Source organism: Zophobas morio, unplaced genomic scaffold (assembly GCF_036711695.1).
Source record: "Zophobas morio isolate AGI-343-1 ecotype UQ-CSIRO unplaced genomic scaffold, CSIRO_AGI_Zmor_V1 ptg000021l, whole genome shotgun sequence".
NCBI classification, from domain to species: domain Eukaryota; kingdom Metazoa; phylum Arthropoda; class Insecta; order Coleoptera; family Tenebrionidae; genus Zophobas; species Zophobas morio.
This window is the reverse complement of record NW_026972126.1, coordinates 3,898,082-3,912,183: the sequence shown is the minus strand read 5'-3', so window position 1 is coordinate 3,912,183 and position 14,102 is coordinate 3,898,082. Positions and strand designations below refer to the sequence as shown.

The following is a 14,102-nucleotide window of genomic DNA, read 5'->3' as shown; positions in this document are numbered from 1 at the left end:
CCAAACAGCATATTTTCCATAGTTTTAATATGGGCAACAAATTCTTTTTCAACTTCCTTTGGAAATGTAGGGAAAAAACGGCCTAACCCTTTATTTATACCACCAACATGTTTGTTTTTGTTCTGAGCACGTCTACGTAGTGTAGCTTGCGGAACGTTAAATTGTTTGGCCGCAGCCAACCAACCCATTTCTCTATTTCTAATAGCTTCAATGGCCAACTGCATTGAATGTTCATCCCAGGACTGTCTGTTAGTAGTCCTTACGTATTTTCCAACCATTCTGCAATGACGTAACAGAGGAATAATAATTAAAAATCATATCATATATAGTGAACAGCAATGTAAGTCTAAAATGACACACCTATGTCGTTTTACCCTATACTAAAGTGTGTCATTTTACCCTGAATGACACAATGAACTTAAAAAAACTAGAAGAAAATAATTACTTGTCTTTAGTTAAACTTCTTTTCGGTAAAAACACAAGAAGAAGTGCTGTTTTCGATGTCCCTTACTTCAGCTTCATTGAATAAAAAACAACACACTTTTCAGGATTTTAGGTGCACACAAATAAATATTCGTTGGCGCCAACATTAACATAAAGTGAGGTTATCGGAAAAACTTGCCATTTAAAGATTTGAAAATTTTGTAGGCATGCTAAATTATCCCTACCGATATGCAGATGGCATCACCTACACTGGGAACGTGTTAATAGTTTAATTAACGTAAATGTGTCGTTTTACCCGAGTATGTCATTTTAGGCCAGTTTCCCCTAATTATTTTATTCTTTTTTTCAGTATTAATTCCTCTGTTTTGACTTTTAAAATCCGGCATATCAGTGCTATGTTTAGCTTTTAAAAAGTTGCTTTCTATGAAAGATTTATCTTTAAAGGACACTTTGTAGTACAACAATTTTGAATCCTTTCTAAATGGCGCAATTCTGATATTTTCCAAACGAGGTATGTTGCTATCCCCTGAAGCCGTTTTCTTTCGTTGCTTGCAACCATCCTTAAATTGACGAAAATCTGTAGCGCTTAATGTTATGGCCTTATTATTTTTCGATGATTTTGATATTACATCCACCATATCACTCATGTTTAGAATTTCTTTCCTTTTTTCCACTCTTTTCCGATTTGCCCATGAACTGAGTCTGCTTTCATGAATAATAATAATAGTTTATTTACTTACGGAATATACCATTACAAATCATAACAATAGTTACACTTTACATATTTAAAGCATTCTTCAGCTCCCTCTTAAAAACATTAATTGACACACCACAAAAGTTCAGATCATTATACTCCATCGCCAGTTTAGCCATGCGGCATAACGGAGATTTTTGAGCATATAGTGTGCGATGGAAAGGCACTTGGAGCAAATGAGAACCTCTTGTGGCGCGATTAGGTACATGTAAAGAAAACATATTAAGAATGTCGGAACAATTTACACGGTTATTTAACACATTAAAAACAAAGCACAAATCAAAGTAATGGCGACGACTTATTAAGAAACTAAGCCCGAAATATTTAACTATGAGTTCGTAATTATTCTTATCAAATATAACATTTAGTTTAAAACATAAAAATTTAATGAACTTTCTTTGAATTTTTTCAAGTCTAGATATATAGAGCTGATAATAAGGTGACCAAATTATACAGCAGTACTCTAATAATGAGCGAACATATGAATTATATAAAATGCAAAAGACACGAAGGCTAGTAAACTCCTGACATTGTCTTAGAACAAATCCCAAGGTTTTATTAATTTTATTGACAATTTTATCAACATGTAGAGTAAAGGCTAATTTTGGATCAAACATTACACCCAAGTCACAAAAATATGCTACTTGTTCTACAACTACATCCGAAATTTTATAGTTGAATTCAGGTACTTTAACAATTTTTTTAGAGAATCTCATAGATTTACATTTGTGTATGTTAAGCTTAAGACTATTATCTGAACACCACATTTTAAACTTATCTAGGTCATTTTGAAGTAAAATACAATCAAAGGGAGAATTGATAGCTCGAAACAATTACAAGTCATCAGCGTATAATAGAAAAAGACTGTTTTGAAATACATATTTTACATCGTTGACATATAATAAGAACAGAATAGGTCCCAAGTGGGAACCTTGCGGAACACCAGAACATGCATCAATTGATTTAGATATCTAATACTATTAAACGAGCAAAGTTTGTATATATATATTTATATATATATATATATATATGTAATGGGTTTCTCGAAAACGGCTCTAACGATTTCGATGAAATTTACAGGTTAGGGGTTTTTTGGGTCAAGAAATCGATTGATCATAGTTTTAACTTCTGAAAATTACAGCTTCATGCATTTTCAGCAATTTTCAGGCAGTGAATTATATTTGTTGCTAGGCAACATCCTATGACACTACACGAACACGAGATTGTTTTATATGAGAAGTTTGGGTGACAGTCTGACAGTACGTTTGACGTACCTTTTTATCTTCAATTGTACGTACCGAAACATACTCCACTGTATAGAGGACGTTGAAATTCACCTCCTGAGGTGAGAAAATTTACCAAAAACTAAACAGTGAGCGGATAAAAGGCACACGAAAGTGTGTTGAATTGAGATTATTTTGTCAAGCATTGATTTCAGAGGTTCCACGGTCAGTGTCAACATGTGATCGTTTTCGGGGATGGGACCGTGTTATTTAAGTTTTTGGGCTCAACGTTTCGCACACTTTCGTAAATGGCATCTTCGGGAGCAGGGTTGAGATTGAGAAATTAGGAATAACACAAAAGAGCACGGTAACTCAGTATGTTAACCACACCAGAGGCGAAACTCTTCTGGCAGTAAGAATGTGGTTGTGACCTTTTTCTAGAGTCGAGAGAGAGAACTAGGAAAAAAAAAACGACAGAGAGAAAACTTGGGTAACAAATGAGATGTCACACAATAATTCCAGTTTTCTGTTCTTTAATCTCTACATGTCACTTATCAGTGTTTAAAACAAAGACTGCTTATGGAATTTCTTTTTTAATGTGTATTTTTAAGTAGCGCGTGTACTTCAAAATGCATACTATACGCATATTTATCTGTCGTAATCTGATCTAATACTACCAAACGAGCCGAGTGAAACTCGGTCAACCAGATATTAGGGCCAATTCTAAATTAAACCCGTTAAAATTTAAAGGTTGTTAAAAAAGAAACAGCCAATCAGATTTACGAATTTAACTCGTTACTATGGAAATTTGCAATTTAACACCCTTTAAATTTAACAACTTTGATTCAGAATTGCCCCTAAAATGCCATTAAATTCAACGTGCGACTTACGATTTGTTAAGTAGCATTCTATCCAGCCAAGCAAAGGATCAAATATCCCAAAATGTTTTAATTTATTCAGCAAATGTTTAATGTTGACTGAATCGAATGCTTTGCTAATATCAGTAAAAATACAATCAACTTCCGATCCCAGTTCATTCATATTAGTAACAAATTCCGTGAAAAGAAATAAATTGGTGGTAGTTGATCTCCCACTGAAAAAACCATGTTGCTCAGTAATAATAGTTTCTTTCACACTAGCAAATAAAATATCTGCAACAATTGCATCAAAGATCTTAGGAATAAATGGTAATTTAGAGACACCGCGATAATTACTAATAATATTTCTTGAGCCACTTTTAAATATTGGCAAGATAAAGGACTTTTTCCAAAAATCTGGAAATACAGATAAAGACAATGATTTATTGAACATTATTTGAAGTGGATTAATCAGAGAAAGCAGACATTTTTTAACAAAGATCGCAGGAACACCATCTGGTCCTGGGTGACTAGAGTTATTAAAAGATTGCACTTTTTTCAAGATATCATCGTAGGTGATATGAATAAAATTTAAATCTAAAGCAGTATCACAGTAATAAGTATCACAGAAATTAACATCGGGATCAGGATGACTAAATACAGATTGAAAATATGATGCAAACAAGTCAGCTATGTCAAATGAAGAATGAGCTTCCACGTCATTATAATACATTGTTTTAGGAAAGCCACTGTTCTGTTTATTGGCTTTTACATAGTTCCAAAACATTTTTGAATTAGATATTATATTATTTTCCACCTTATCAATATATAATTGTCTACAATTGTGAATAGCCTTCTTTACATTCGTATCTTAATTGAGCAAATCTTACGTAATCATAATGTGAATTAGATTTTTTATAATCCTTATGAGCTATTTTCTTCTGTATAATTAAAGATTTAGTAGAATTATCTATCCAACTGGGAAATTTATTATTATTTTGACATTTTTTTAACGGAATGAATGTTTCGATTACATAATTGATTATACTATAGAAAGCACTTACACATTGATTAATATCAAAGAAATTGTTTAAGAAATTCCAGTTTACATTTGATAGGTAATTATCAATTAGTTCATAGGGGGCATTTCCAAAATCACGATAAAAACACGGTTCGTTAGATTTCAAAATAAGAGTATTAATATCACAGATGTTTGCAATCACAGCTGGATGGTATTTATCACATTTCAAAAGAGGTAAGCATTCATTGACCAATGTGGTGTGGTTACAAAAAATTAAATCTAGAGTTACAAAGTTAACATTTTGTACGGAATTGTGTTGTGCCAAGCCGGCAAAAGCCATACCATCGCAGATGATACGTTCAGTGTCACAGCTAACATTCGATGGATACAGTCCTTCCGACATGCTTTCTGTAGATGCTGCATTCCACTTAATATCAGGCAAATTGTAATCACCTACTATGCATAAAATGTGATTAGGATAGCGTGACACAATACAATTAACCAATTCAATATGATCACTATAAAGTTGACGAGCTGATCCTGGTGGAATGTAGCAAGCACCGAGAATTATATTAGTTTTACCAACTACTAGTTTTATCCAAATTTCTTCCCTATTTGATGTGTTAACATCAAGTTCACTGGAACTGTAATGGGACTGTATGGCAATGAGCACTCCACCCCCTCGAGTCTTGATGCTTGTTTGAGATGATCTGTCTTTCCTAAATACACAGTATCTTTTATCAATAAATTCACTATTAAAAATGCCATCACACAGCCACGTTTCAGAAATTACTATTATTGGGTAACACTCACTGAGGATTGAATGGCACAATTCGTTTAGCTTTGTTCTAAGTCGTCGGACATTTTGATAGTAAATCTGTAAACTATCAAGATTCTGTAAACTATCAAGATTTTTGCCCTCACCTGACATTAGGACGTGACCTAATTGTGTGCTTCTGAAGGCTTCCTTACATTTTGAGATGCCTCCCCTTCTTTTTTCTTTAAAAAATAAAATTTCTTAATTATAACACCTTCCGGCCATAACTCTTCTTTGAAAAAATCGTTGTAAATAGTTGGATCAACCGTTACCTTAAAGGAAACACTTTTGGCATTAATTCTTCTAGGCAGTTTGTCCACTAGAAATTCAAAGTTTGGAAATTTAGATCTTAAAAATTCATTAACATCATTTTCCACTGTATTTGGTTGTAAATTGCCAACATAGACAGTACTGAGACGCTTCGCAGCCTTGAGTGACATATTTTGTAAAGTAGCATTCCCTCTAACAATTTTACGTTTATTCCTCCTAGACATTTTTGTTTGAAACCCATCTGCATCAACTAGAACGCTGTTGTTGTAAGATGTTGTGTTTTTGTTATAGATGCTCCCTTGACTCTGTGTTTTTGTCGTTGGCATAATTGGTTCGAGATTAAAATTCGATGAACCATCATCATTATTAATAATTTTCGGAACTTGTAGATAGTTACTATTTGTTTTGAATTGTATTGAATTAGAATTTGACGGGACATCCGAAATCAAGTTGGTGTTTATAGTTCTTTCAGTCGTTGTTTTTTGGGTTTTAATCGGCTGAGTTCGATGACCTCCGTTGCGAAAAGTTTTACTATCACCGTCTAAAAAAAAGTCAGATAAAGCACCAACCTCCTTATCCGATGATTTTATTAAATTCTTCTCTGGCCAGTTATTAAATAATCGTATCATATCGATATTAGTAGACTTCAGATCTGAGAGTTCTTGCTTAAGTTCTTCAATAGTGTTTTGCAACGGAGCAGTAGCTGCAGCAATTGCATCACGTAGAATTCCCGAAAATTTGTTGCTACTTAGAAAGTCAATAATGGCTTGTGACATTGGTTCATCTTCATTTAAAGTTAAGACATCAACTGTATCAACTTGATCATCAACTTGGTGGTGAATACACTGCATTTCATTTTCACTAAGAAAATGAAAACACTTAGATCTTTCATTTTTAGTAAAGGCACAACTACGGTGATACGTTACACCACATTTTACACAACGAATGCACGCATTTGTGACAACTTTCTTGCATCTTTCACACTTTAACTGTAATAAAATTGTCGGATCACTGGTAGGTACGTCCGTATCAGACGTCGCCATGTTTGATTCGGACTTTGATTAATGTATGTATGAAGAAGTGACCTGGTTCAAAATACTTAATAGTAATATCGTTGGGACCCCATTCTGCGTTTACCATTGTTATAAACGCTGAATATAATGTCCAATTTTTATTTTGGGCCGAACAATTATCAGGCCAAAAAAATGAAGGACATTACTTTGGAATCAGCATTTTTTATGATGTTGTAAAATGAAGATGCAACATCGGCTGCTTGTCTTCCGCTTATTGCTTCATGCCATATGAGGCACAAATTTTCCCCATTATGCAAAGGAGCAAATGTTTCATTAAATACTACTAAGCGAGAAACAAAAAAAGAATTTTTGATCGTCATTTTTGGCAAAATAAGCACTTTTTGCATGTCCACAGTATATATATTAATACTTTCAGCCCATTCTGTCGTTTTGTCTTCTACATAAAATTGTCTAGCCAAAGTGTACCTCTCTTTGTGTTTCATATATTTACTGCAGGTTTCACACTCTGACACAGATGAGTTTTCCATATTGCCACAACCTCCAACCTCGGGATTGTGATTTTTGTAAACTGCACATATACCACATTCATCTTGTGAAGGGGTATCAAATCCAATATTCAATCTATTAAAAGTTTGTCAATATCTTTCTAAACTGATTTCTTCGACATTCTGACGAAATTCCTTCCACAACGATGTTATCGTCACTTCTGAACTCATATACCTTCTATGCGGAGCATGTTCAAGTTTATAGTGTGAATACTGGGGGTTATAAGATTCAATATGACATCGTATTTTGTCTTCTATTAAATCTTTTTTTTCTTTTGCTAGTTTTCTTGCACAAGTACCTCTGCCATCTTCTAGCTGAACTTTACCTTCAGCCTTTTTCTTAGATTTGAAATGTTCGGTTATAATCCCGTCCGTTTTAAAACCAAGAGTGTTTAAAAACATAGGCTTACAAACAAGGGTATTCTCCTCACTGGATGATGAACCGATTCGAGGCAAATGGAATTTAAAAGTGCTTGTTCTTTTAGAATTTTCTGTGGTTTTTTGTTTTGTTTTTTCTTGTTTTACGTAAGATTCTAAGAATAAACGGCGTTGCGAGAAATTCATCTTCCAAACAAAATTATGAACATTTTGCCTAACATTTTCTGAAATTTTTGTTCTGCAATTTTTTCGACAAGTTGCCTTACAAGGTGAAAGCAGGGGATGTTTTTGCCTGTTTCTTTGAATCTTCTCGTCTTCATTTCTAATTCGCTTGTCCTTTTTAAATTGTTGTGTAGATTGATCGACAGCCTTGTAAACAATTTCGATAAGTAGATCTCTGACAAAGAACTTATAATCATTAGTTGCTAATAGTTGAACATCAGCTTCACATGGGCCAACATTATTGTTGCAATCATCTTTTTCAAATTCTGTTACAAAATTGCCAGAAAAAATATCGGAATCAACAAGCAGATCTGTCGACTCATTAACGTTAATGTCGTTTTGAGTAAGTATATCAGACAATAAACTACTATTGTTGAAACGTATCAAGCGCGGACGTTTTTCTGGTGCTGGTAAAAAATCTGGATCAGCATCAGAATCATAAAAGGGAGAATCATCATCTACTTCTTCGACAAAGTCACGTTCAGCAGCATTTGGCCTAGTAAGAAAAAATGTAAACACAATTTATTCAAAATGAATTAATTATGTACTACCGTTGCTGCAACAATTGTTCAGCTTGTTCACCAAATAAATTGTTAGATCGATGTTCTTCAGAAATTTTTGAGCCGGCAGCTTGGCCGACGAAGGGATGGAGACTGTTATTATGCCTTTAAAATAAAACAAAGACAAATTTTAGTTAAAAAAAAAGTAAGCCGCCGTGACAGAGTGTCTCAAAACAATGAACATATAACATTTTTATAGATATACTAGCAAACCCGGCGAACTCCGTTTCGCCACCAGATGGCTTCGTTTTTTGTAACATTTCGTTTGGTGATTAAAAGATTAAGAAAAATTATTTTTTTTGTTTTATATTTGAAAACGAAAAATTTTATTTCATTTCACAAGAGTAATGAATTCATTTCGATTACAAAAATGAAGTCTAATTTAGTTAAATTTCTCTAAGTAAAAAATGAAAGTGAATCCAAAGTAAATACTGAATCGAAGCGTTATACGTGTCCGCAAATTATCCGTTTCATTGAAGTGCTCTTTGGTAAACCACTGTTTTTGTTTTTTGGTCTGACGTTAACACAAACAAAGCGGATGGTTTCCCAACTCGTGAACACGCAACGTATAGCTGCCCATGTGAAAAACAATGATTTTCTAAATTTATCCCGCAAACACTAAGCGATTGGCCTTGCGACTTGTTAATTGTCATTGCGAACGCAAGGCGAACCGGAAATTGCAATCGTTTGAAGTCAAACGGAAGATCAGTCGGAATCATTGGTATTCGAGGAATACATACATTTTCACCTGCGCACTTTCCGTTAATAATGGTTGCCTCAATCAAATTCGGCATAAGTCTTTTCACCGCAAGTCGAGTACCGTTGCAAAGTCGCGGTGGATTCAAATTACGCAATATCATAACAACCGAACCAACTTTGAGTTGCAAGTTATGTGGTGGAAATCCTGGTAACTCTAGAGAGTTCAAAAACTCTGTTGGATAATTTACTACATCATCCGGATTTGTTATGGAATCAATTGCTCGTTGACTTAACCAAGCATAATTCTGATAATTCTCACCAATGTTTGGGAAAACATTTTCAATAAGAGCTAATTGAGAGTCTACAAATCGGCAAAAGTCGTTGATAAGAGTAATTAATCCAGTTGTCGCATCAACTGGGACTTTTCCATTTCCAACAGCTAACAATTGTTTGGAAAATTGTGCAGCACCTTGATCATTTTGAAGTTGAACTCTCATATTAGTGGTTGGCGATAATGTTTTTACGTTATTCCACAAAGGTGATGCCTTCAGGCAAGCATTCAATTCATCTGCAGGCGTTCCACGGGGAATTACTGGCAACGTCTGCCTGAAATCGCCTGCCAACAATATCATCAAGCCGCCAAAGATGTTGTTATTTCGCCGAAGATCCTTCAGTGTGAAGTTAAGTGCTTCAAGTGATTTCTTATGTGCCATTGTGCACTCATCCCAAACAATGAGCTTGCATTGCATCAACAATTTTCCCATTGCACTGGATCGGGAAATATTGCATGTTGGAGTATCAATTGTGTTTAAATTGAGTGGCAACTTAAGCGCAGAATGTGCAGTACGACCGCCATCTAGAAGAGTCGCCGCAATTCCAGATGATGCTAACGCCAAAGCTATGTCACATCTTGATCGAATAGTGGCCAAAATCAATGAAATGACAATTGTTTTCCCTGTTCCTCCAGGTGCGTCCAGGAAGAATAGACCACCAGTATTATTGTCCACCGCTTGCATTAATGTTTCGTATACTTGTTTTTGCTGTTCATTCAGCAACGGCACATTATTTCGAACGAATTCCTGCAATGTATCAACATTGTATTGCAGCTCTCGATTTAATTCTTGGTTGAATGCATCGTGCATCGATCGATTTGGCGCAATCATTCCTACTTCAATCAGTAGCTTGTTTGCAATAGTCAAGCATTGATCCTCAATCAGAATCAATCCTTCATTGTAGATTTCATCGGTTATTTGCATGTGGGGATTATTCGTTCGAATGCGCAAGCGATGCAAGATATCTTCACATATGTCGTCTTTGTATTTGTTCCATAACTGAATTGGTTGTGAACGAAAACATGTGGTGATGATAATTGCGAACAGCGTTCGTATTTGGTACGCATTTGATGAAACAACTGAATCCGCAAGTGTTAAATCCCAATGAGAATCGTTCTCCAGCAAACCCAATAGTTGACATGCTTCTCGATATGTTTGAGATTGGTGGCCATTCACAGTTTTCAAATGCGCAAATGATTTTGGTCCACGCACATTTACCAACAGCAGTCGCAAATAAAAACATTCATCATTTCTAGGATGAACAGTATACATGCGACCTAGCGCATCAGTGGAAAACACCTGTGGCCAATCTGGAACTGGGGTTCCTTGTTTGCGACGTTGGAATTTCTTTGTTGATTGATTCCAAGTGTAATACTTGGGCATTTCAACGTACATCAGCGTCGCTGCGAATGGATCTGCTTCACACATTGCAAAGAAGCTAGTCAATGTTATCGATGGTGGTATCTCAGCTCGTTGTGCCGCATTAGCCTCAGTGAAGTAAACTCTTTGTCCATTTTCCAAATGCACTGCTAAATGTACAACTGCGGGATATCTTTCATGAATTTGAAATGACAACAATCGCCACAGTGCTTCATTAGTACTGACGCATCTGCCCATCTGGAAGTTGCTGATTTCGTCATTCGCATTTTCCGACGCAATACCAAACACAGCCATGTCGCTGCCTTTTGTGACGTACTTGCACAAATATTTGACTGATTTGGCCGAATGACAACTCTCAACGTTCGCATGTGTTTCGAAAATTCGTGATAGCAGCGGGCAATATGGTACAATGAATTCATTTCCGATCTCAATCTCTTGATTTTGAACTTTAACTTTGATAGTTCGACCATTATCTTCTTTTGAACGCCGACGATAAACTAGATATCCATCGTTCCCTGTGACTGTTTCAGCAACTAACGGTCGCGGATATCGTTTTGAGCACTTTCCATCAGCCATGCAAGGCGATAATGGATTTAATGCACCGCACGGTCCATGCACCATCTGTGTCGTCACAATGTGGTGTAGATGGGGATCAGTGACTGGATCAGGAATTTCAGCTGATATGATGTCATCCACTTCATTTGAATGTAATTTGTTCAGCAACCAAATTAGGATATGAGCATGCGGTAGTCCACGCTTCTGCCATTCCACCGAGTACATATAACAACGTGTGTCACCAAAAACTCGATACTTAGTAAGCACATCCATCATAACCTTGAGTTTTTGCTGAAATACTCTGGCGATTATGTCATGGCGATCTTGCGGTTTTTGGCCCGGGTCCAACTCACGTTCAATTTCCGTCCACTTCGGATTGCATGTGAACGTAATAAATAAATCCGGAGTTCCATAATTTCGCAGGTACGTCATGGCGTCTTGAGCGTATTCGTGCATGTGGCGTGGGCTTCCGATATAAGATGATGGGAGAATCGTCAGGCGTCCAATATTCTGAACATTACCATCTGATTGAATAGCATCACGCAAGTGTATATAGTCCTCAGATCGTAGCTTTGCCTGATTGAATCGGATGAACGCTAAACGTTCGGTCTCGACTTTGACATACATGTCGACAGCGAATTGCTGGAATAGCCGACGGCACTTCAGAATGACATTCTCCTCATGTGTACGAATCATCATACGATACGCATAGTAATTCATTGCGCTTAGATTTTTGTTCGTTGATACGCCTGAAAATGCAAAATTAAATGGATTGTTAATGGAAACCAATAATAGCAATAATTAGTGTGTGAATATTGTACCTGTAATTGGATCGACCATCTTCAACGTGATGTCGTATCCGTCTTGCCCTTGCCAATAAATGATTGGATATTGTAACGCATCGTACAAACGATGTGTCTCGTTTACACGATGCATGATATTGCTTCTTCGCTGAACGACAATGTCTCGTGATGTAGTTGGATCGCCAACAATAATTGCAGCAACATCATCAACGGTGGGTGCATTGAATCTTCGCACATGTTCACCTGTTGGGGTACGATCCGCTCTTATGACAAATTTGTGCGTATCCGATGGCATTCGTTCCAATGCTGTTTTGAACATATTAACCACAGCGTTATTAGCGTGAAAAAATGCTTGCAACTGTTCAATAATTCGTCTCTTTAACTGTTGTGTTCCCTGTATATTGCACCGCACATTCAGCTGATCCACCATCGACGAAATGAAATATATTTGCATAAATTGATGCGGTTCATCTGGTGTTGGCACCATTGAACCATGCAAATGATATATTTGTCCTTGTATCTGTAATGGCAAACAATCATTTGTTGAAGAATACGGTGTGACTTCTGATCGTGTGATGGTGTAGTGTGTGGTGTATGTCTAGTTGTTATTATGTGTTGCAACTGATTGTGTTGGTGTGATTGATTGGTGTGAGTGATTGGTTGTGTGTGTTGTATCTTTAACCTTGCAAGTCGGCATGAAGCCGCCTTCTCGAATGATATTAGCTCCAAAGGAAGTCATGCGAAAGCAGTTATTGTATTCAAGGATGCGTTGAAGAAAATGGTTGGAATCGGGATCAGTTCCATCGAACAATGGTTTCAGTGGCTGTGGTGGTGTAAGTAATGGATCCAGTTTGACTTTTCCACTTGCGCAACACAATCCAGCCGTTTCTCTGTTGAACTTTAACGCATTGCAATATCGGCATACATTCGTCATTGGTCCAATATCTAAATTGTCATCATCACTGTAGTTCGCAGTGGGATCATATTATCATATTGGAATGCCAAGCGATTGTATGATGCCAATGATCTTCGCGTGCTCACGCGTTGTCTCAATCGGGCATTTTCTCTTATTATATTTTGTCTTTCTTCGCTTAAGTTCTGTGAATACACTTGTTGCTGGCTTGCATGTCTTGTGCGGCGGCCGATGTTCGCACGTCGTCCTCTCGGCATTTTGGACTATCGACAGACTGGTGAATTTAACCTCAAATACACGATCCACATAATTTACACAGTTCAACTTACCACCTTAAGGACAAATGCCTGCTGTTGAAATGGAATAAAAATTTGCACAATACGCGTGATTGATATGATGGTTTCCAATTGAACTGTTAGGAAACGAATAACTTTAAACTCAATTTCACAATTTCACAGTGAACACAATACCGGTTTTAAGTAAGCGTTTGAAAGAACGTGCGCATAATAAATGTCACATGAAATTAACTGAGCAGAGTACAATGAGTAGCTGTCAAACAATGTATCACGCACCGGGGCCTTCTACTTAAAAACGTACTTATTTTCGTGAGGGATACTCACACGCCTTCTATATTTGTTCATAACATTTTCTAGATTACCAAAGAAAAGTCTTACTTCTTCTCTATTAAAAGATGTTATGCAATTGATACAGTTGGGTTCCTCTTCAGAAAATTATAATTATAACCAATCTTTACCTGCCAAACGTTTCGTTTTGTTGAAAGTGTTTGGGATATCATTTGTTTCTGCATAGTCGTAAGCTACTCGGCGCAATTGTTTGGGTGTTAATCCGTAGAACAGTTTTCCCATCATTTTTACGTGATTTGCGATTGACTGCTCTTCTTCCTTAGAAAAAACGGAGTTTCTTCCCAATTTAGGGCCAGACGCAAATTGTTGTTTCTTTAACCGTATTTGTAATGTGCTAAACGGAATATTATACATTTTCGCAGCTTGACGAATTTTGACACCAGCTTGAGTAACGGAATTGATTGCCATCTGTAAACCATCCGCAGTCCATGACGCTTTATTTGTTTTCCGTTTATAAGTGCGCGGCATCTGAAGGATAAAAATCTATCATTAGTTGTATACCCATTACAATTTCATGTGGGGTAATGGTGGTCATTGACCATACCCCACTAGTGACGGTTTGAATAAAATTTTAGGTTAACCCCGTTCGTAATAAATTACAACACAATTTAACAATACGACAGTGTTCTTTACAAGTTGTACTATATCTAC

General features: G+C 36.4%; 2 protein-coding genes across 2 annotated transcripts in view; one reads left to right on the top strand and one right to left on the bottom strand.

The window, feature by feature from the left end:
• Positions 1–14,102, top strand: part of LOC135133270 (integrin alpha-V-like) — a 201,630-nt gene that overhangs the window by 161,050 nt on the left and 26,478 nt on the right. The gene's annotated exons all lie outside the window — the stretch shown is intronic.
• Positions 6,579–13,064, bottom strand: LOC135131600 (uncharacterized). The gene is made up of 8 exons (XM_064059411.1): positions 12,936–13,064; positions 12,577–12,792; positions 11,913–12,414; positions 8,657–11,840; positions 8,117–8,230; positions 7,636–8,061; positions 7,141–7,395; positions 6,579–7,041 (listed from the first exon to the last, which is right to left on the bottom strand). The coding sequence occupies exons 1-8, from the start codon at positions 13,062–13,064 to the stop codon at positions 6,579–6,581; spliced, it is 5,289 nt and encodes a 1,762-aa protein (XP_063915481.1).